The 25141-nt window shown below is 38.4% G+C and overlaps 1 protein-coding gene across 3 annotated transcripts in view; it reads right to left on the bottom strand.

The window, feature by feature from the left end:
* PLEKHA7 (pleckstrin homology domain containing A7) overlaps positions 1-25141 on the bottom strand; it is a 146681-nt gene that overhangs the window by 31756 nt on the left and 89784 nt on the right. For all 3 annotated transcript variants that reach the window (XM_058025399.1, XM_058025401.1, XM_058025402.1), the window contains 7 exons: positions 24234-24345; positions 18520-18624; positions 16697-16769; positions 15397-15497; positions 8993-9171; positions 6607-7089; positions 789-1305 (listed from right to left, as the gene is read on the bottom strand). In XM_058025399.1, the coding sequence (XP_057881382.1) occupies positions 789-1305; positions 6607-7089; positions 8993-9171; positions 15397-15497; positions 16697-16769; positions 18520-18624; positions 24234-24345 (1570 nt within the window). The remainder of the gene's footprint in view (positions 1-788; positions 1306-6606; positions 7090-8992; positions 9172-15396; positions 15498-16696; positions 16770-18519; positions 18625-24233; positions 24346-25141) is intronic.

Raw genomic sequence — 25141 nt, 5'->3', positions numbered from 1 at the left:
TACCTTCCTTTATCAGAGCCCATCGCTGAGGTTGGAGATTTAAGTGAAAACAGAGGATTTCAACACCAATTATTCCAAGTCTACCAAGACAAATCAATCCTTCATTGATTCAACACAAATTTCCCCAAATTCCTTACGCAAGGAGCGCATTTAGTGTACTGAACAGGGAAACCCATAGGAAAGAGGGTACAAAAGTCTCTAGAAAAAACCCTCATACTGAAACTACTCAGAAAGGTGAAGCTTCAGACCAACACTATTTGAATTTGGTTAGCCCACTGATAAAGACTCTGCAATAGACCTAAAATATTATTATATGTAATACTAATAATATGAATTTTACCATAACTAAAACCAGAATCAACTGTAAGACTAACTTCAATAGCAAAACATGTAGAGAAAGCAGGCACAGCAAACACAAAGCTACAAGCAAAAATAAATAATCAAGAAAGATTCCATCCCGCTGAGTTTCATATTCTTGCCTTCATACTCTCTACATTGAAATACTACCATCTGTATACTTTATACATGTAAGATATCCCTTCCTGTTTTTATTAAAATTATTCCATACCTATGTGATGTGGCAACAATTTTCCTTTCCTAACCAACAAAAGTTATTAAATCTGATCAGAATGCCAAGAGCTTGAGGAGAAAATTATGCCTTGTATTAGCTTTTACAACTCCATGATCTTTCACACACAAGGAAGGATGCAATGAACCACAACTAAATAAACCCCCCATGTGTGACACCACGTGTAGACCGGTTTGGAATCACTTAAACGGATACCAACCTTTACAGCACGATTCCGAATCTTCCTGGGGGATCCAGCTAGAGGAACATCCACAGTCTGTCTCTCATCAGATGGTTTAACCGTGAGCCTTTCTGCAGGAGTATGTGGCCTCCGTGGGAGAAAGTTTTTTGGAGGTCCAGGTGGAGGAATGTCAGACGGAGAGGGCGGAACAGAGATTGACCGTGGAACATCTAACGAGCTTTTTGACTTAGCACGATCCATGAAGTCTGAGGAACCCGCATAAAGTGGGGCCGTGGGGCTGCCGTGTTTGAACTGCTGCCTCTGCTGCCACTCATACAGCTGCCAAACAGTTCCATCCTTGTTTGCTTTCCTCTCCTCCTGGGACATCTTCAAGTGGCTGACGCGATCCTGTGCATATTTGTAGTCACTCGGCAGATTGCGGTTTGGTGGTGGTGAGCTCCCTGAAGGCTGCCTGGTATTCTTTGGCAAAGTGTGATAGTTCTCAGGAAAAGGAGGATTGGGACCCTGACGTGTAAGAGTCTGATCTGAAGTGATGCTGGGGAAAAAAAAAATGAGAGAAGAAAATGGTAAATTTTAGCACACACTGATGAGTGGGAGTGACTGATAAAACACCTCTAATGACATAACCATTGGAGCTACAAGACATATAACAGGCATTTTAACAGAATTTACAGAAATATTAACAAAGCAATATTAATGTCATCTATCCTGCACACAAACACTACAGTGCAGAAACACAGGATTTTAATTTAGTGTTTAGCCTAGGATGAACTACTTGAAACAAACTTAAGGAATGGCAGCATTTTGTACTTGAATTAAAAAGAAAGTCAAGAACATGAAGAATGGAATTATTTTCATGTTTATCTAGTGAGTCTGTAAACTAAAATATTCCTCTTCACAGAAAGTGTGCTCACCACTAGGTGGTGCAGTTTACGAAAACAAAGGCATGTCCAATATAAATATCTTTAAAAGCAAGAAGAAATCTCTCCAATCCCAGAATATCTCAGATAGTTTTTGTTCAGGTGAATGAAGTAAAAAGAAAGCGAATTATAAGAAACTGCTTGAAGTCTGCAGGTCTGTATGATTATTTTCACCAAAAAGTAGTGAAACTGCTACTGGTTCTACTGATTTGAGCAACAAGAGACTTTTTACAACAAAGGTCATTGACAAATTAGAATATAAAAAGAAGTATTACATCCTGGCTTTAGTACTGGACCCATAAAACACTTAAGCTCTACAAACTAGATATTTTAGCACGTAGTGTTAAGACAGAATTGGCAAAAGTTTTGACAAAGTCTAGTTAGCTCCCTCTCCTCCTTTGAAGACAAAATCCTTCTGTAGCCTGCCTGTCTAATTTCTGATTCTTCCATCAAATATCTGGGGGTTTGTACTTGGATTCATTTTCCCATTGATTCAGAATCTCCAAAGAGAAAACAATTCTGGCTAGGCTTGCTACAAAGCATCAACACCAAAAAAAGACAAAATTTAAAAAATGAACCCAGCACAAAACCACACAAAGAAAAACTCCAAGCATCTTTTCATCACTTCACTCAGTAAGTTCCACTCTGTGTGAGAGGGAGACCTCATGGTTTGGAAATTGCAGGAATTCCACATGGAAAAAAGGCCAGGATGGAAAAGAACATCTTTGTTCAGCATCCAAGAATAACTGAACCAAGGAGGAATGAATTGCTACCAGCTACCAGCTCAGTAGTTGCCACCACCCCTTCTTACTTGCAGGATTTGACACTGTTGGACTACCCCGAAATATGGATAATCTCAAGAGGATACAAAATTCCTCCGGCCAGCAAGTAGAATAATTGCTGCACTGCCTGGAGGCTTACAAATCTCTGAAGGCTCTGCTCTCTCATACCACAAAATCTTGATGTTGTACCTTGAATTTCAGAGTGAAGGTTAAAGCAGGCAGGTAGTATGAACACAGGCAATTCAAAGATCAGCATACAGTGGTCATGGAACCTCTTTTAATTCTCCAATTCATTGCATTATGTGCACTTGGAATGTCCTGTACTTTACTGCCAATTTTTTCCACATGAAAACATGTGGTAGAAAGTTGGCAGAAATGTATTTCCTCTAGATAGCAATAAGAATCAAGAATGCTTGGAGCAGATAATGCTTCAAAAGGACATCTGAGGCAGGCATGAAACTAAGACAGATTGCTTTGGTGGATTTCTCAGTGGAAAAACAGGGAAGGGGGACTTGACCACTCCTATACCCCAATTTAGTGAAGACCTCATGAAGGCCTAAGCAAACTATCAGATGTTGCAAACCACCTGTGTGTGATTATTTTCTAACTGGACATTAAAAGGCAGAATACTGAGATCAGCTGGAATTGGTGGCAGTCAATGAAGCCACCAGGGCTGGCAGCTTTAGAAGCAAAACCAACCTGAAAACAAAGACAACATGAGTTTTGTTGGGGCAAGGGGAGCCATGTCTTCCTTCTAGAAAAAGATGAGGTTTTTTGAGAAGAACTAAAACCTGTTATTTTGAAAGCAGTACGTGGAGCAGCTGATATGAGCCAGTTTCATGCAATACTTCAGCCTGCTATAAAAAGAGAACAAAGTTGAATGTGGATAACATTGCGCAGGAAAGTCACATTCAGAGCTGAACTTTGGAGGCAACTGCCTACATACAGGCACATTGTGTTTTCTCAGTATCTGAAGCAGGGAGAAACCTCAAGCTGAGATGACAGGCTTTAAGCTGGTGGCATCTCTACCACACAAGGTTTGAGATGCTTGAGAGATCATTTGCATCATATAAAAATAGGCTGAGACGACACACGAACTTCTAGGTAAAGAACCATGTCCCAAATGACTCAAATTAGTCAACAATGGACTATTGCTTTCTTGGAGATTAAAAGTGAGCAAAAGCAGCTGTTTTTGAGAATCTCCCTCATTTGAATGATGAGGTATAGAGAACATAAAAAGGAAAGCAGACATTAAAGAGTGCATAAATGGCCTGATGTCGTATTATATGACCATTGGCCATGCAAACTTTCAGGGACTTTAATGGGAAGCAATCACATAGAAGATATTGTAAAAAGAGAAGAAAGATCTTCAAAAGTCAACAAGTACTATTATTAGAAACACTGTGCCCATTCATGGGAATGCACAGAAGTTAACAAAGACAAGTAATGTTTCTTCCTTAAGCAAACCAGGAAGGAACAGAAAGTTCTGCATAACAAGAAAGGTTTTAACACCATTTCCAAGGAAGGAACTATCTCAACATGACTGCATCTAGTGAGGAAATATTAAGCTTAATTGGATTTATATATTTCTAAAATGCAACTAAACTCTTAGAAATAGCAAATTGTTTAAAATTATGCACTAAGTTTATATGGGCACTAGAACCAGATCAAAACTTAACAATTTCTGAACAGCTGCCATTTGATGGTCCTGACCTTGACCTTTAATTACTAAAAGCCAAAACCTCCTGAAAGCCTCCTTTCAAACCTTCTTCCAGTTCTTGAGATCTCTCTGAAAGGCTGTTAGGAATCTTACCAAAGCAGGTATTCCCATCTGCTGAGAGCAGAGTGGGATTGGATGGCTACACTGGATGTCACCGGAGTGCAGCTGAGGGGTCACTAAGAGAGGTGGGTCCCCAAAGTGAGAGCTAACATCTACAACTCAAAGGGAGTGCTGCATTAAAAAGGGAAGTAAAACATCTATTTGAAAGGTCTGAAGAGCTATATAAAAGGTGCCATTCCCACAAGCAGTAACATGAACAACCTCAGTATTTGTGTGAACCCTTTAGCTGAAAGGTTTCTTTCTTGTCATAAGCAACTTGCTGGCAAGCACTGCCTCTGTACACACCTGAGCCAGGAAACAAATAAAAAACTGTACTCATGCTGTGTTCAAGAACTATCCAGCCCTCTGAATCCTCAGAGGTTCTCTATTTGTAACATTTCAGCTGGAATATCAATCAACGTGGAGCTGTAAAAAATTAAGTGCTCTACTACTACCTTCTAAAATCAAAACAAAAGGCCAATCAAATTATCATCTCTAGCTTAAATTTCTACACCATGCAATCAGGAAGATATTTGACAACTAATATTCCACTTCTATCCATCATTTAACAACACTGCAGAAATTCAGCAGGCTAAGAGAAGGTGCCATTTAAAAGATGACTCTGTTAATCTTTGGGAAGGTAACATGCAATTTATCCTAAATGCAGAGAATATAATGGCATTTGTCAGGAAAAGGCAAGGAAAACAAGGTCAACTTAGCCATTTTTAGAGATATGTATATGCAGATATAGAGCTGTATCTAGAAATAGATACACACAGACATACATACATACATCTATCTTTATTTTCACTGAATACTTAGCAGCTCCAGTTGGTTTCTTCTAGAACAAAGCCTGGCACCTGCAACAGCACTATCTTAACACCGCACCTAAAATACACCCCTAAAGTCAACTTACTGGAAAGAGTGATTTGGAAGAAAATCATACTTATTTAGTCATTAGTCAATCCTGCCACTGCCAGGACTTCTGATGTAAAAAACATCAACAGAAGCTTTTTAAGCATTAGCTCATTAGTTCAGTTGGTTTCTGTATTATTTCAGGGAAATCAACGTGTGTAATAAGGAACTAACTCACCAAGTACATTTTTTCATTAAACTCTCATTCTTTTGGGAAGTCCTGATTGACATCCAAGTAAAAAAATATGGAAGTTAATTGACTCTAGCAGTTCAAAAGAATATTAAATAATATAAAAAAGTAAGAAAGCTTCTTCAAGGGTAATTTCAAAAATAAAAGAGTAGAAGAATGGACTTTGACAGAAAATTAGGAAGCCTTAAACGTCTTACTGGAATTGACAAACTGGAACGTCTCTGAATTGACAAACATTAGCTTAAAAAAGAATTTTTTAAATTCCCAAAATGTTTTCTCCATCCTAAAAACCACATGCCAATATCTCCTGTTTGTTTATACTATAATTAGATTTGAGCAGATTTATAAAACACTAATTCAGTAGAATAAGCATATTTGACAAATCCTCACAAGCAGCATCGAGCCCAACTGTTTTTCCTGCCACTTGACACAATGTGACATTCTGAGCAGACAGACATATTCATCACTTCATTTCTCCAACTGGTACTTAATCTGACTTTGAAAGCAAAACAATTATGAGATTTTCAAACTACAAAAGCATTCCAGTGTGCATTTCGCCTATTGGTACTATTAATGCAATTTTCAGGGACTGAAAATGGAAAAGAGAATCTCAGAGACCATCCTAGGATGTCTTCATTAACTACATGAATATATGGAGACTTTCAATATGTGATACAGACACTGTGACTCTGAGTGCAGTGATTTGACATAGAGCAGTGAATGTGTCTTTGGAACAGGAATAGAAGAAAGAAGGAAAGTAATGAGCATAATGCTTCAAAAGGACATCATCTTTATGTCTTGAAGTGGAAAACAATTACCTGCAACTTACATTGTGTAACTGTTCATGAGTAAGAGGTAACTGAGGGTTGCACTTCACGTTCTGGCTCTTCAAAATTTAAGCAAATTTTAACAAGTTTTAAGCATCCACAGTGATTAAAAGAAGGAAAATAAAATAGCATGCTAATCTCACTTATTCTATTTGCAAAACTGTGACAGTATTAAAGAGATTTGATTAGCAAATCCCATATTGGCTTTCCCAGGAGATAAATGCCTGAAAAATACCTTTCTGGACTGAAGGAAAAACTAAGTCTTCTTACATATTGTCTCTGTAAAATATTGTTCAGATTTGCACCACAGGTATTACTAACACACATTTTCCTTTAATTTAAGAAAATGCCACTTGGCCATAAAGTTAAAGACTGTTACTAACCTTTTTGTATCTCCTTTCTGGACTTTTACCCAGTGCTCCACTTGAGCCATGTTACTTTTCCTTTGAAACTGCTTATCTGGATTTGTTCTGGGAACAAACCCTCTTTTATATGAGCCAGTACCATTCTGCTCCACCAGGCCAGCACCCACACTCAGTGAACTAGGGAGAGTTCCATTCTTCTCAGCTGGCTGAGCTACTTGGGACCATGATGCATTCCTCAAGTCTGGAAATAATGAATCAGCTTCAGTCACTGCATGCTTAGCCTTTCCCTTTTTGGTTTCCAGAGTTTCTTTTCTGCGGATGTAACGCTCCTCCTCCTCCTCCTTCTCTCTTCTTATCTCCTCCCGCTTATCGTATCCCAGCATTTCAGCTGATTTTTGATAACTTCCTTTTGTGTCTGTCATCTCTGCCCTCACACACTCTTTGCAGGCATCCACATGATTGACCTGGGGAACAGCTTGCTGATCCACTTTTTCAGTTTCCCTGAAAAGAAAACAGGTGTCAGTAACAAACACTGTTTAATTGAGAAAAGTTGGTGTGGTCTCTTTTACAAAGGATACCTACAAAATCACTGTCTGCAGACTGTGATAAACTTGACATGTTACAATAAATATGCTCAGCAAAACTCAATTGCTATCCCAGTTAGAAAAAAGTCACCTTTATTGTGCTGTCAAGGTAGCAGAAATTACTTATATACATCTCTAAAAATGACTGAAAATACTAGTATTATATAGAAGTTGAATGTACGTTCAACATAATATTATGTACAAAAAAGCTGTAAATAAAAAAATCTCCCTGTCCTAAGAAATACTCAAAGCCATAAAACTGAAATTAAGCTGCCAGCTACTCGTGGCAAAATATAAAAAAAATCTTTCATATTTTTGTAGATGCCTCAGGGACTAGTCACTTCTGGCCAAGAGGACAGGGCAATACCCACATTTAAGTCACTACTATTGCCCAGGGAATTTCTAGTGGGGAGCTACTCCTGAAGAAAAAATTGCTCCATGCTGCAGTGCACACTACACATGACTTTACTACCTTATAGCCGAAATAATATCAGAAATCTTGATATTCAACTTGAACACACTATAAAATGTCTGAGGATTCTGAAAGTTTCAAGTCGCTTTTGACATATAACATACTTCATTTGCAATTTTCTTCATCTCCCTATAACAATAACCTTCTCAGCAACTTTTGTTCTCACAAAATGCAATGGGTTCTCACTGATCTCAGGGTGGCACCCCATCTCTGAAACTAAGTTCAGCTTCTTAAAAGGATTATGGAAAGTAAATTCTGAGTAAGTGTCATGAAAATATTTTTTTCACTTCAGTCTAATTAGAAAAGAATAGTCTGCTTAGGAGTAATGACATTGGATCAATACTTCTAATGTGCCAGACTTCCCCAATTTTTCTTTCAATTATTCCTGTCCTTACAAAGAAGATAAAGATAGAGTTACCAAATTGTTTCTTGAAATTTAAATTAAATCTAAAAAGTCTTAACACAATACCATATTGAATGCAAAGCTCTGGAAGAGACACTGATCCCTTCATTATATTTGACTGCCCAGAAGGAAGCAGTGTGAGATACTCAGAGAAATGCACCATAACCTTTCAACCCTCACAGCCCACAGTGGCTAAAGCAGGGCTCTCTCACACAGCAGTGCTCCTTCGCATGGAGGAGCAGGGAAACAATCACATTCCAAAGCCAAAACATCAAGAAGGCTACATCAATTTAAAGAAAAGGAAAAAATCTGGAAGCACATTTTGGCACAGCTGAATTTGTTCATTATCAGTTCATACCTGCATAAATTAGTTGATATCCATTAACTCTATGCACTTATAATTTATTTGTCTTTAGCACTCTCTTTCCCCTTAACAGCACTTCAATCCTAATTCTAAACACTCATTTGAAACAACTCATAAAATTTCTTTTCTTTCTCTTTTACTTCTCTCCACCCAAAGGCAGCTAATTGGCTGTGGCAGGTGTATGAATTTGCCCACAGAAACTGGAACTTTTTACCTGAAATTCCCTAAAATATTACATCTATAGAGAGAAATTAATCCTGGTCACTAAATGTGGCCACACAACTTGCATGCATACACAGATACTGAACACCAGGTTTCCTGAATTAATACCAGTTAGCTATTTGGCAACAGAATAAATTAACAATAATTAAAGAGAAATTAAATTTAAAATAAAGAGAAATAAAGAGCATTAAAAATAATTATTTTAAAAATGGAAGAGTTTTATGTACATATCTACAAACAGCAGTGTCAGATACCACCACAGGTGCAACTTATGGAAGATATGAAATTTTTGTAAGATTGTAAGGTTTTTTTTATGTCAAATATTAATTTTTCTTTTAAAGCTTCTGAGTGGAACTTGCCTCTTCAGTGAGGAGCGTGTCTGCATGAGAGCAGCCTGGTTCATAGCCCGGATCCAGGCGTTCATGTCCTCCTGGGTGTCTGCACTGAAGTAGTACGTCCTCATCCCTGTGTGCTCTGCCTGAGAGCCAATGACAGAATTCTTGTTATAAATATATGCCCTCATACCTGTGTGAACAGCCTGGAAGCAAAAAAGAAGTAAAAGTCAGACAGCTCTTTAACCTTTCTCCCCCCCAAAAATTAACTTAAAAACAACTTTTCCTGGACTGCTTCTTGAATTTGGGGTGAATTATCACACTGCCACAACGGGCTATAAGGGCAGCAAACTCAAAAGGCACTCTGAGTATTACTGAAATTCTTCTGCCTCTTTCTGGCATTATTAAGCTGAAAATCCAGTGTTCCTGATTTTTACAGTGGGAAATTTCAGCTTTTCTTTTTCTTTTAATTGATATATTTCATTTGCCACAAATACTATACTAAACAAATTGAAGAAATCCCTATACTGAACAAATTTAAGAAATTCTCAATGAGATGTGCATCAGCAAGTCAATTTTCCCAAGTCATTTAATAAAGAAATTTATTCAGACAAAACATAGACAAAAATCTTATCTTTTAAGCAATTAAACTGCTAATTTAAGAATTGATTACAAGGCATGTTAGAATCTTTTGGTTAAAGCGTGCACTTGAACATGGATTAGCTGCAAAGTCACAAGACTTACTGATAAAAGTTAGTAATACTGATGGAATTATCACAGCACATAAAATACTGGCAATTATCTCTGCACACTAAAATTCTCCATGAAATTCCACTGCAAACCAGAGGTACCAGGCAATTTCTCTATAAATATATTAAATATTCAAATGGATTCAATATGGAATACCTTTGTAACTCTAGGCTAGTTGAATTTAATAAAATCTCATCCATATTTGTATTAGCAATAGTATAAAGATTAGAAAAACATGTAAGCCCTGCAATACTTCAGATTAGCAGGGAGATACTCATCTCTTTACTTGCCCAAAAAACTAAAGGTAGTATACTCTGCTTGAAAGCTCTTGTAATGATATTAAAATGAAATCAGTAATTAAAACTTATTTTTATAAAACTAAGCCTGCTATCACACACAAAAACTAATAGCATTAAATACTGCTGAGATGGGGTTTTTTAAGAAGAAAAATAATTATATCAAACTTTTAATATGGCTACATCTGTTTCTAAAGGGTAAACGTGCTCTGTAAATCCTGCCTAAATAATTGGTCTTTTTATACTGATCATATCCTCTCCCCCTTTTCATTCTAAATCAAATTTTAAAAAAATTATTGTAGAGACAATCATAGATGGCTTCAGAAATACAATAGCCTTGACAAAACCCAGGCTATTTAATGCAGTGTAGCCCTTCCTAAACATTATAATTTCAGTTGTTTACCAAGAATTTCCCAAATTACCATGACCTTACAGACTTGTATCAACAACTCCAAAGAGCAAAATATGTGCTTGCTATTACAGTGCTTTTAAGAAAGTTCTGTGCAGAATTTCCTCCCTTCCCCTGGCAGGCTGTTCCCCTGAATGTGTGAAACGTGGCCTTTCCCTTCTGTGCCTCAAGCAAGGAAGGCTGAGCTTGTTTTGAAAACTGGAGACTGAAGTAGAACAGCCAGCTAGAAAAAGGAGGAGGAGGAGGAGAAGGAAGAGGTTACATAAAGAAGTCAAGACTCTCTCCTGCTCAGAAGAGTCTGCACTTCCCAACAACATTGGCCAAAAAGGGAATACAAGGAGGTTTCTTCTCAATTCCCACCATTAGCTGCTCCCCTGAACACAGGAAAACAGGACTTACACATACTAAACAACAGCTCTGATCAACCACATATTTAGAAATCAAAGGACTTTATTCATGTTTCCCTGGTTCTCTGGTGTTATTGGGGGGTTGTCTTTTTATCTCCATTTTCACAACACAAGAATGCTCAAAGCAAATATGATTTGGAGCATTAATTCATTTTAATTTACAGTTACCATCCAGTGTATGAAGAGACCAAAAACTGGCAGCTCCAGATATAAAGGAAAAGGGTGACTTTATTGTGAGACCTCATGACTACAGAGCTTCTCCACAGAGCAGGTTGATCCCACAGAAGGTGTTAAAATTCAGAAGTGAATCAATTCCTGCAGCAAAGCAGATTATGCATGTCCCACTGCAGATGACACAACTATTAACTGGTTTTATACTTGCTTAAAAAACCCAGAATTTTGGTGAACTATCTGCGGAGACTGAATAGCACACCAAGAAATGGATTTAACAGACGTCTTAATTGACCTGTATGCCCTGATCAACATAACCCACTTGTGTTTTAGGTTTCTCTGTGAACACAGCTGCAAGCACTGGCTAAGAGGCTGCAGGTGAAAACAGTATCAAAATGCAAACTGTGCTGCACCACTCACTCCTGAGAGACTGAAGCTCTCACAGCCACAAACATTCCCAGCTTCAGAAAGGACAGTGGAGACGGTGTGTCATTACTAACAAACACAATATCCTGTATTTCACAATATATAACACTGGTTAAGGGAAAATTCAGATTTATTTCAGTTATTTATTAGTAGTGTGTTTTAAATGCAAGAAAGCCACTTTGTGCCAACATCCTGTAGCTGTCCCTGCTGGCAGACAGAAGCTAGCAGGCTTTTTGGGTTTGGGATTTTTTTAAAGCCAAAGCTATTATGATGGCTAGAGCATACTAAAGAGCCTAGAACACAGCACATGCTCACATGTACGCCATACACACAACAGGGAAAAAATAATATTGGTACCTATTCATGCATTCAGAGGCCTTAATGTGGATAGACTGAGAAGAAAAGTAGTCTCTCTCCCATAGTGCACAGTAGGAGAAATGGACAGTAAACCCCAAGAGCATATCAACAGAACAAGACAAGGACAAAAAAATTAAACAAGTTAAAATCATTTAAAAATTCATGTTTAAAAAAAAAACAAACCCAAACAAACAAAAAAAAACTTAATAACAGACTGTACTAAAAGTAACTAATGCGCTACAGCTGTTGTGTTCACCTCCACTTGTTCAAAACACCTAAGAGAGAAAAGCCACCATTCACAGAACAAAGGGATAACTAAAGGAACAGTTTTCTAATAATTGTAATCTTGCCAAGTTAGTTCTGTCAATGACCTATAATGGACAGAAAATTCTTCCCCTGAATTTTGATATTTACAACATTTTCTGAGCAAAACTGAAATAATACTCTAAGCCTTTGCTACAAACTCAACAAGAGCCCACTACACCCTAACTCATCTTTCATCCTTAAATAATATTGAGCTTTTTGAGGATTTCTAGAAGCTTGAACCCTCCCCTCTTCCAAATTCCCAAACAGCATCTCTCAAATTTACAACCCTTGGCACTTCTTCTCCTGACTCCCCAGACCCAGAATAATAAGGGAGTCCCCTAAGGGAGCAACACTGACTCAGAGAACATAAAGGAACAAAATACGGCTTTTTTTTTTTTTTTTTTTTTTTTTTAGGAAAACCACCAAGATCAAAGAAACAGATAGGAAGTACGTCCTGGTCTCAGTGGTCTAAGCAATGAACAAATACTTCCATTAGTAAGACCAATTAAAAATAATTTTCCTTATTTGAGGACAACAAGGCTTCTAAAGAGACTGTGAGGACAAGAACCTCCATAAACTGATACTATTCCTGTCCAAAATTATTGTATTACTGCAAAGTATAGTCACTTCTCTGTTAATCACAGTATTTCCAGCTATATATGTAATGCTCTGCAAGCCTTTTCACATTAAAATCTAAACACTGAATTTGTGCTCACTCATATTGGTTGGTACCAATGAAAAACTATTCTTTTAAAATGCAGCTATTAGACTAACTAAATATCTTTAGGATGCGAGCTGCTGAACTAAAAATGCAGTAAGGACCCTGAGTTCCAGGCTCACACACAGCTTAGTGACAGTGGCTTAGAGCTAGTCACAGCACTTTGCTTGGCACATGTAGAGAGGACTCAAAAAAGAGTCAAGACTCAAAAATTGTATCAAAATAGAAACCTAAAAGCACAGTTTCTAAACCAAAGAAATTAAATGCACATACTGATATATTTCAAAGTAGGGGTTTGATTGATTTCAAAAGCCTACAGGCTGTTCTGCAGGCCTGTAATTGTTAAACAGCCAAAGAGACAAAAACTTAAGCTGGACCTCAGAGGGTGATGAAAGGAAAAGGATTTTGAGAACACCTACAGCACACGTTTTAACACTTTGCTCAGTAGGGTCTGTGTTGAACCCTGCATGTGCTTCACAAGCCTCCTTCTAACCAAATCATATGCAAAAAGCACCCATGTATTTTGCTTAGCAAATTTCCTTCCTCTAGTTTTGCAAACAAAAGAGTTGAATTTTTTCCAGTTTTGCTGTTTCCCTAGCTTCCAAACTCACTCCTACTTCAAATGGGAGACAATCCTGTTGTAACAGAAGATTTACAACAACCTCAGTAAAGAGAAGGCTAAATGTAAGAAATGCCACAGCACATACTCCACTCATTCAGGTCTTTAATGCAAAAAAAGTCTTATCTTTATTTTGGGCTTAATCTGCTCGTGTGTTCTATTTCTGGCTGTGCTACGCTGCGAGACACAATGTCCAGCTGGGCTCTGGGTCTGGAGGTGTTCTGAAGAGAGGAGATAAAGGCAATGGCTGCTGAGTGATGGATGCCAGCACGGGGTGCTCCTGCTGTGGGGAGGCCACAGCCAGTTCTGTGACCACTGAACATCAGTGCTGGACAGGGTCTGTGCCACAGGAACCGCACAAAATCCTCCTGCTGCCCTTGGAGCTGGGTCTGAATAAAATCACACTGCAGCATCCAGCCTGCAGTCCATCATCAAACACCTAAAGCAGAGTTACAACTGGCCTGACAAACTGATGCATGAAATGTTGATTTTTTTTTACAGAGTTTGCTAGCATAAACTTTCTTTTGCTATCAACACCCTATTTCTATCAATATCAATAGATATAGATAGACCCTGTGTGGAAAGTCTCATGTATTTCCAGAAAAAGACTCAGATTAAATACCTGGTAGAGCTCATACAGGTATGATATCCTAAAAGGAACAGGAGAAGTCTGCATTTACTTCTGGAAAGGTTTAACCACGACCAAACCATGGATTCCACTCTCCTTGGCCAGTGGTGACTTAAGAGAGTGTGTAAACACCATTTAAATAAAATAAAAAGCAGGGAACCCTAGAAAAGCACATTGAGTTCCCCTCTTTCAGTACATGCTTCCTCCTAGGAAAAGGCTCTAGAAAAGGAGGGCTTTATGAATCACACTCAGTAAATACTGGAGGTGGAATGTTTTTCTTAAACAAAGATTTCTTTGTAGTTTTATCCTGATAACTCATGCTCAATGCATTTGAAAAGTACAATAAACATTTCCACAAAGTGCACCAGGTCTTTTTTAAACACATTTCCCAAGTTAATATTTGCTTAATAAATTTCAAACCACTATCCACTTGAAAACAGAACTGAAAGTAAAAAAGGCAGTCTCAACTTTAAAACACCTCAAAAAAAACCAAAATGCAATAGAAAGTCACATGTTCTTCATAATTTCAGCACAGAAAATATGTAAACAGAGACTCCTTCCAGATCTCCTAAAGTATGTCTGATCAGAACCTGATTTGTAAATTAATTTAAAGTGCATAGCTGATTTGCTTGATAGAAAAACAAGTTCTGCTCTGACTTTAAATCTGCCACAGGCATGGAAGTTTCTCAACTTTGCCTAAGTGCTGTAGTTTGGACAATCACTTGGAGTCAGGTTTGGCACTGTCAAGAAATATGTTTTATTTCATATCTGTGGGCTTTTATAATGAAGACTAGAACTGCAAATTATAGACTTATATTTATTTTTAGAAAAAGAAAAACCACAAAACCACCCATAAGCTATATCAAACAAGAGTACTTGTTCCGTTTAAGAAGTCTGTATCACTTAGGATGACCAAGTGCTGTCATGGTCTACCTGTGAGATCTGAGTCGATTTTTTTCTTTTTAAAAAAACCACAACAAAACCAAACAGACATCAGTCCATTATGAGATCAAGTACTCTATTATAAAGTAAATAAGACTTTTCTTTCCATTTGTACACAGTACTGGAACAACTTTTCAATACTAATTTCTGATTTTAGAAACAGGCTCTTTACTCAGGGACACTTCATTAAGCTCTAAGGACACTTACAAAGTAACAGACGTGAATGTCAATTCATAAGCAAAAAAAAATGCTATGTCACATTTCAACAGGCAGTCAATAAACCTGTCTGCTTTTAAAAGCTAGTAACAAGCAAAATAGGAAAACAGATGGTGTTCTTGTTTACAACAGCAGCTTTTCTAATGCAAATAAACTGTGATTAGTGGATAAGCTTTGCAAATGTACCTTAAAAGAAAATTTGCGATTGATACGATCTTCAGGTCCAACTGGAGATATGACATAACTGGGCAATGGGATGCTCCCCAGAACAGACTCCTCTCTGCTGTCTGTGGAATAAAGAAATAGAATTTAATTTCCTGCCCTGTTTAATGGGCTAACAATATATTCTCCTTTATGGACACAGAGAAAACAGGCATTACGCAGAAACAACAGTGGCTCAGACTGAACATAAGGAAAAGCATTTTCCCAAGGACAGAGCAGCAGGGGCACAGGCCAAGGGAGAAGCTGTGCCATCTCCATCCTTGGAGCTTTTCAGTGCCTGACTTGATTAAACCCTGAGCAACCTGGGCTGACTCCTTTCCTGACCCTGCTTTCACCAGGCACTGGGATGGGACACTTCCTCAAGTCCCTTCTGACACAAATTCACTTATGATTCAACACCAATAATGCATGCAGAAAAATGCTTTAGTTTTAAAGAAAAAAAGTTTGGAGTTTGTTTTCCTAATGAGGTTGAGTTTTTATTGAGTTATTTTTCTTTTTTTCTTAGGGGGGAGGTGAGGGTTGGATGCTGCTTTTTAGCTTCAGCCAGAAGAATATACTTCAAGTATAAAGCTTATTGTGCCAAATGAACAGTGACAGGCTGAAAAACATGATGGACTTTCCATTTAGCACTGTACATCCAGGCTAATGGCTATAATTAGGAAACCTCTCTTACTGCTGGCTCCAAGGGATCGACAGCAGAAATGCAGCATCTAGAAATATTAATTTCAAGTCTGATATTCTGTAATGCTTTTCAAAATTTGTAGTACATGAAAACTTGAAAAGAACCTTACCTAATACCTAGTTTGGTCTAAGATCACATCTAACCTTTCTCTTTTTTTGGCAGAATTGCTGGATTCAGAAGTTCTCAGTCTTACTTTGTCCCTTAGATAAAAACTGAACCAATGCCATGATCTGGCCATAGCACATTCTTAAAAAACTCAGATGTCCAAGTGCAAGCAAGTAGTTCCCAGAACACAGACCAGAGATGGAATGAATCTTGTTTACTCCAGTCAGATGTTCTGCAAAGTAAACTGCGTCACTCACCAAACATAAATGATGTGAAAAAATATCATACAGCATCCTTTGCTTCCCCTACTCTGGCCTAGAATTTGCTGTGCATTTAAGATGTCTGGCCAAGCAATTGTTTCACTGTTCATCTCAGAACAACTAACTTTAACTGAAGAGCTCAGTTAGTTCATGCATTCACCATGATTTGTACAGGTGAACTATTCAGACTAACCCAAACCAGCTAATATTTACTCACCTTTGTAGTAAAACAAACAAAAATCAGCAAGCACAAACCATCGTCTCTTCCATAACCGCATTCCAGAGCTATCCTGAAATGCAAGAAATGTGGTACACTTTTCATTTAAGGAAAGCTAACAGGCACAGTGTTGATCCAGTGAGTAGTTTACCAGAAGCTTACCTAAACATGATTGCTAAGTGCAAAACAAATGGTTTCTATCTCAGCAAAACGTTGTGTACTAAGATAAGAGGCAAAACATCCACCTAAAAAGTAATGAGGGCAGAATAGTCAAAGTGCTAATTTTCATTAAGTAATTAAACCCTCATCCCTAACAGCATTCAGATTAACCTTGTACACAACCAGTGCTTATTTTATCTGCTGAGATTTATCTGCAATAAGGAAACCAAGTGTGTTTCTGGATGGCAAAAAGTCCAACAAAGATTGCCTGCAGACCAAATGAAAATCACTACACAGCTGTGAAGTATGACCTCACATTTCAGGCAATGATATCCTATAATTCAATTACCATATGTTACCCATGCCTAAAATGTAATTTAATCTAATATTCCTTAGGAAATAAAACAGGATGCATAATGTGCAAATTTTAAGGAATTATAATATAATATGCCTGTGGAGATATATATAGATATAGATATATATATAACCTTGTCAGAATGAGGATTATTTGCATTGAAATTAATTTCTGAAGCTTTTAAAATTGCCAGACTATAACCTAGGCAAGTACAACTTGTTCAGCTCGGGTAGGCTTCGATGGGACCAGCAGGATAAAAAGCACCTTCAGATTTTAAGGGTTTACAAGCAAGGTTAGGGGACAGAAGGAAATAGGATATACAACATTGCCCTAGCTATTTCCCTCCTCCTTTCTGCAATCAAATTATCTATGGAAGGACTTTCTTCCCTTCCCATTTTCATGCCACAAGGCTGGCAACACATACTGCGTCCGAGTTCTCATTCTGTCCTGAGAACTAATGGACTTGGGTAGTGGATGTCACCGGAGCTGAGAGCGGAGCACAGCAGAATTACAGCTCTCCACCCAGGAGGGAGCAGACAGCTGTCAGCTATTTCACTTTCATGTAAAACCATAATTGTAAGCCTCAGATTTCAGCCTTCTCCTGCCCATCCCTAAATCTAGCTGCTGGATCTCTGGTGATAATCTGGAAGGCACATGCTGCCCAATGAGAGGCAGGGGAATTATTCTCATATAACAACAGCTTTATTTACTTATTACACCCAAAGATGTGTTTCTGTCAGCTTAAGAGTTCAAGACACAGCAGCTGTAGAATTCTGTTCATTGAATGAAATTCTGTAATCCAGTCTTTGCTGGCTACTGTGAGCTGGTTACATGTCCCCATTTCCCATCATTTTCTCCCTCCTGCTTCTGGAGAACAAAAAGGCATAGGGACTGGAATTCAGCCTTTGATCAGGGTAGAAGGGCATAACCAAGAAGATAGAATAAGGCCTTCACAGCCAGCCTCAGGCTGACTGTGTTCTGAGGGAGTCAAAGATCAGCCTGACACTGAGCCAGCAGGACAAACCAGGGAAAATAACCACATTTAGATAACAAAGTTACAGCCTCAACACTGAGCTGAGATGGTGACTTCCATTTATCAGTTTCCTCTTCTGAATGAAAGCCATTTGTAAACCTTGGGTTTCACACTTGCCAAGCACAAATTCTTGATTATGGAAGTCTGTGGAAGCACCCAGCACTGCCCTGTGCCACCAACACTGGAGCTTCTGCTTTCTCAGGTCCTTAGAAGCACTGGCTCCTCCTTGATGCTTGCACTGAATATATGAACAGAACCAGGTGATCAGATGCATACCTGCTTGTGCAGCCAGCCTCTTACTATCACAGGGACATTGGGATTCCTCCTGATGGCTTGTTCCCTCTTTCCAAAGCTGTGAACTTTGCTTCCAGTCTTCACAACCTGGAAAGGATAATGGAGCAGTGGTTTTTAAACCATCCTGAGACTCATTTCATATTACAAATACTCTCACTGCAATAACTTATACTTCATTACACAGCAACAAAGTACTCATGGCATTTTCAAGGGCAAGTAAACAGGCAATGATATTTACAACAGAGCAAAGTCAATCCTCTACCTTCATCAGGATGGTGTGCCAGCTCCTGCTGAAAAGCAGCAGCACTGCTGTGTCAAGTCAGAAGGCGGAACTGTGGAAATTTTAGTGTGCTTGGAAAGAATATTTGAGAGCTGCATGCAAGTCTGTGGAAAATATTGCACAAGTCTCTTACACACACAGGACTTTGAGTAGATAAATCTTGCTCTTTGTTTGGCTTTTTGGGGGGGGTTTGATGGAGTTTTTTGGTGGATTTTAATTTTTCCTTCCTGTTTAAAGTCAAGCAACATTGATAGCTTAATAAAATGCTTGGACTCTGGCCCTGCAAACAAAAGGAGAAGACAGTGACACTACCAGGGAAGAGACCCACACAGCAGCCAGTGGAAATCACAAGGCCTAGGTAATGGTCTGTGTCTTACTGAAACCTCAGTTTTGACCCACATGGACAAAACTATTTCAAAAACAAACAAGCAAGGCCCATCCACGTGTGAAAAAGCACTCAGTGAGTAATTTGCCTGTTCTTTTCCAGCCTCAGCCCAGTTTGCTCTCCAAGTGCTTCAGGACAGACTACCCTTACAGCTGCTGCCAACCTCTCCAAGAAAAGAGCTGTCCAAATTCTTTCCTACAGTGTCTCTCTTTTTAAACTCTGAGCTTGTCAGGGTACAGATGCTCTGCAGGCAAACAGCAGCTCTGGAAACAAGTATATTCATCACACACAAGGGATAATATCAGAAGAATATCTCAGTGTACTGCTCCTGCCAGGCAGGCAACATCTGGACTAGAAGACTGCTGTCTAAAATGTAAATAATTCTAGCACAATATTGTAACTTTAAATGGATTCTGTTGATTGATTGGTGAAGGCCAGACTTTACCAATCAGCACTAAATTTCCTGTGTTAATGAAGGGTTAGGTAAAACCAGTATGAAAAAATGCATTTCTTTTTTGGTGCTACAGCATATGAAGCAGTGAGGCAGATTTAACAGGAGTGAGGAGCAGGATTTCCCCAGCAGTGCCACCTCCCCAGACAGCTCAGTGAGAGCCTGCACATGACCCAGCAGCACCCAGGGCACCACAGGAAAAACCCACACTTGTGCACCTGTCCAGGGCTGCTGGCACAAGGGTTTCTGAGGAACTGGCAAAAGCCAGTTCACAGCAGAAGTCAGTCAGGATGGCATCACCAAATCTCCCAGGCTGTGTCTCTGCCAGACCTGTGCTAAGGCACTCAGCCAACAGGCTGCAGAGCACTGGCTTTGTGCAAACACAGCCATGTAAGGGCTTTGGTTAAGAAAAATTAGAAGTAAACAAGACAGTTGAGTTTTTAAAAATTGCTGCCCAGTGTTAAGATGCAACAGCAACATTAAAAGGGTGATGAAAAGTAATGAGGCCAAAATTTGTTAAAGCTCTGAAAGTCAAAATTCTATTTTTATTTTGTTTTTACTTTATTTATACTTTGCAGCTGAACATAAATCAATTTACAAAATGTACAGAATTTAGTTTTCTAATCTTTCTCTCATGTATATCTTTGGAAGGGTGAAGGAAATGAGGAGCAGTTAAAGTGCAGCTGATCTAGCCTTACAGCAGCATTTAAATTTGGGGTTTTTTTAAAATCAGATATCTTAATCAAGCACTTTCTCTGATATTAATAATTTAAAAATGCAGACCACAATGTAGAAAAATCATCCTTGGACTTGGTCAAAGGACCAAATAATTTCTAAGGCACAGGAGTAGGAAAATTTGTCCAAAGGCTGTGTATTACATGTCAATCCGATACCCATAATGGAAACAAAATTATCTTTTTATGGTGCTTTATGTAATTAAAATTCTCCTATAATCTTCAGTATTGATTATCTCATTCTGCTCTGGAATAAAACAAAGCATAACAGATACTGCAAAGCATAACAGATACTGCAAAGCATAACAGATACTTAATCACACCTTGTTCCCACTGGCTAGACTAAGAAATTGGTTTAAAAGAAAAGGTGTATTTTTAAACTATTTCTCTGCACTGCAGTAGTGTGTTCCTAACTTGAGTTCTTCTGATATCACTGTCAGGAGTTTAAAAATGCAGGTCAGCACAGCTGTCTGTATCACTGAAGACACCAAAGTCACTTCTGACTTCAGTACATTTGTTATGCTGACTTGCTTGTGAATGACTGCTGAGTTTTTGCAACAAAACTCAAAAATGTCAAAAGCCAAAATTTTCAAATCCCTTTCCATCACTGCCTCATCTTCTTGCTTACAGCAGCTTGTAGCTGAGGAGGAAAGTTGCTAACTCGTTATGGAATTTTTTTCTTTCTTTTAAACAGGACTAACAAAAAAAGTACAGACAGACTTTTTAAAATAGTAAACAGGAAGACTGTATTTTGGTCAAAACATGCAAATACATACACATAATAAAACATGGAACTTGCAATCTAGAAGGAATTTTTAAAGTCGACCCATAAAAAGCCACCTGTTTAAGTCATAAACTCTTTAAGTCAAAAAATCTCAGTGTTTCAGTTAGAAACTTATGGATCCTTTCAGTATCTCTAAGAAAATGAGACATAATCCTTATTTTTCAGATAGAAAAAACTGAAACTCTGCAAAAATCACCAAATTTTGAGCATTCACATGCAGTGGCTGTAGCTAGACCCAGTGCTGCACTCCAGCTCCAGACAGCCCCAGAGCTGGCACATCACATTCCTGTCACCACTGCTTGCTCCAGCTGCTAGACACATTCTTCACTTGGATTCCTCACCAGTTTACCTCAGGGAAATACCAGCAGCTACCAGTGTCACCAACAATTCAATGACTTGTGTTATGCAGAACCCATCCAAAACATTCTCTCAAAGTGCAGATAGTAAATACATTCCCTACAGTCCTTTCATTTTTGACTTGGCCAAAGTCCTGTGTGGCACAGTAACATTTACAGACTTCCATTCACACCACCACATGTTTCAACAGACTAAATTCCAAATGTACCTTGCTGTAAAACTGAAGAAGACCCTTATTCTTCCATAACCTTAATTATCCATCAATATAAATGGCTTTTAATATGGTCAATCATGTAATTGAATTGGCTATGAACAAGCAGATCTTTGGGACAGAGAATAACTGCAGTTTATCAAAATGCCCTTTTGCTTTTCATTCCCTCAAGCCCATACCCCTCAAATGTCAAAGAGTAGGATAGACTGCATTGCTCTCAAGTCTTTAGATTTCTTACTCAGACAATTCCTGCATCAAAATACTGGCCCCAAATGTGCACAGCTCTATAGAAAAATGTTTGAACTTGGCTAGGATTCCAACACAATGCATACACCATTCTCTGATGGCATTTGCAAGACCAAATTATAGAAGCATTTAATAAAAAACCAAAAATTAGCCATGGTTAATTTTGTTCTAAGTAGAGAACATGAACGTGATTGTGCTTCATGTCTGCATCTGAGAACTCACTCTTTGAAAGAATGATTATGGAATTCAGGGAAAAAAACATTTGGAAATAGATGGAAGGACTTGAAAATCTATTCTCAACCTCCTAGAAGTCAATCTCAAAGTGGAGGACACAGGTTATTTTACAGCCTTTTTTCTCACAGCTAGTTCACTTGAAATAATTTTTGTGTTAGACTGTGAAGGAATTCAACAGATCTGACTTTACAAAACAAGGGAAATGATTTCAAGTCTGTTAACACATGCAATGATGACACATTGTAGGAATATGTAGGAAAGATGTTGTTTCATCTTAATTAAAGACTCAAAGTAGAATGGATCTTATAGCAACAAACTTGGTGAAGAAGCAAAGTGCTGACAAAGCCTCTGTGAGAGCTTTATTCTAAGGCTCAAGTTAAAAATTCCACACCTGGGAGCCTTCCAGAAGCATGCACAGCCACCCTTACAGTGGACTGCACCCAGAATAGAAAGAGAGACCAAAACCAGACCAACCAAAGCCTTGGGAGATGGTTCTGGACATTCTCTGAGCTGTGATGGAAAGAGCATCACCCTCCTGCTCAGCTGTGTGGTTCTGACATGGCCAGGGAATGAGCCCCCAGCATGTGGGTGGCCTGGGAGTGGAATCCAGTCCCCATTTTTGGTCTCTGCTGGATCAGTGCAAGCAGGTGACAGAGGGAAGCAGCAGCAGCAGGGCTCAGAGGATGCACGCTTTCTGGCAGAAGTGTGATCCTGGCCAAGTTAAAGCCAGCTGCGCCACTGGAGAACTCCCCAGCTCAAAGCACCCTACCAGGTCCCCAGTAAGTTTTTGCTGGTTTAAAGAGGGAAAAAAATGAGCTTTCTGCCTCTAATACAGGATTCAAAAACTCAGAGTAAGGAGGATAAATACAGTAAAAACAAATGCCAACATACTTTGGTAAATTCAACTCTTCAAACATCAAAAAAAAGTGTTTCAACTAATTCAAGCAACCTGCTAAGCTTACTGTTTACAATGATAACTTCATCTAGCACTTTAAAGATAAATGCATTCTTGAGACATGGTACATTACAATCTTTGTGTTGGTTCAATAACTTCTACATTGTAGGTTTTAAAAAATAATTTTTAAAAAAATTAATTTTCAGCTTCTCATGAAATTCTATAATTTCCTATACTCAAGCACATCAAAAAATTAGATGCGTAGTAAAAGATTTTAAGTATTCCAACTAAACAAAACATCTTTGCAACCAATTCAGTGAAGCCCTTTCTTAAACTCAATTACATAAAAGGCTGCTCACTTTTGCATTTAAAAGAAAACCAACTGAGAAGCTTAAGAACTGCAGTCAAAGTTAAGAAAATTACCTCTGCTAATTCTTTCAATATTGCTCTATCCCTTTTTATCCACCCACTACCATTCTCACTGTTCTGTAATTTACTGTAAGGTCAAAGAAGTATTAAAATAGATGGTGACACTTCAAGTACAGCACTTTATTATACTTTGTTCAATAATGGACACAGGTCCTTTGTCAATGACAAGGAATGGACTTTTCTATTATTAAACATTATGTGTGTGAACTTGATGCCTGCACTGCTTGTGCAATGCAGTGAGGGCAGAAAGGATTTAATTGTTACTAGGAGGAGGAAAGGCAGTAAGATTTCATGAAAAATTAAGAACTGCAAATTCCTGGTATCATGCATCATATCTGGCTATATATACTGAACTACTAAAACATTTGCTGCAATACTAATATTTCATATATTTACTTCCACTTGTAACACACAAACTTTCTATGTCCCAATAATCACAATGTAAGAAGTCACCATTCAATGCTGTCATGTGGGCATGCAGTGCTTCTAAAAGAGCTGTAACAGTGCTGTTACTGCTGCATACAGTGCTGTCAAAAGGTTTGTGTCTGGGTAGAAGATATTACCTCTTCTCTCAGGTCCGACTAGACTTCTAGCTAAATCCACAGCCCTACTGAAATCAGCATAAGAATACTGGATTTAAGATCAGTGAAGTTATGATCAACAAGATGAAAAGAAAATATTTTCCTTTACCTTAGAGGCAGGTTTTGCATCAACAGCAGACGTAGTTACTGCAGTGGACGTTTCACTGACCATGCTTGAAGGCCTTTGGTTTATTTGTTGGTTGGACATAGATGAATTCTGTCTAGAAAGCAAACAAAACCAGATAATCTAAAGCACATTGTTTCCAACATTGAGTGTGGCCTTTTTATGTTTAAAATTCACAGTGTGCAAATGAACGACAAGTTAGTAAAACATTTGCTGTGTGTCTGCAAGCTCCTTTGCACCACTCCTGTCATTTAGATTTCAGGTCTTTCTCAAGCAGTGACATCTGATGATTGGTATTTGTCTATGCATCAGTAGGGAGAAACCTGCCAAACTGTCTGCAAACCAAAGAGAGAATCAAGACCTAACAAGGAGTGTAGGAAGAGAGAAGATAAGGCCTATGCAGTGAAACCAAGCTGCCCAATTTAGAGAATTGGCCAAACCTGTGAAAGAGCCAGTACTGGGGAGAAAAGGACGGGAATCAGCACTTGGCAATAACAGGCTTTTTATTTAAAATCAAATTGAGCCTTGACTGCTGTTAGATCTTTCACTAACTTAATGCTGTATCTTTGAATCTGCCCAAAATATGATTCATAGCACAGTATGAATTATTAAAATACCTTTTTAAGCAAAATGGTGCAATTCAAGGCAGATAGTCGTTAGAAATGTGTAATTTCTGAGTCATCCTAAGATTCCAGAAATCCTGATAACTAGCTCAGATATCCATTTAAAGCATGAGTGAGGTCAATCCTACCAGAAGAACCTGTTCAACAAGTAAGAATTCAGTACAGCCACCCAGATGAAGAATTGAGAGGATAGATAGAAGGGCAAAATAAAATCTCTGTGAAGAGAAGCTTCAGCAGCCAAAGTCGACACCAGCATTGAATGAAATTAAA

Source organism: Melospiza georgiana, chromosome 6, assembly GCF_028018845.1.
Source record: "Melospiza georgiana isolate bMelGeo1 chromosome 6, bMelGeo1.pri, whole genome shotgun sequence".
Classification (NCBI taxonomy): domain Eukaryota; kingdom Metazoa; phylum Chordata; class Aves; order Passeriformes; family Passerellidae; genus Melospiza; species Melospiza georgiana.
Note: the sequence above shows the minus strand (reverse complement) of the source record. Positions and strands in the feature narration are given on the sequence as shown.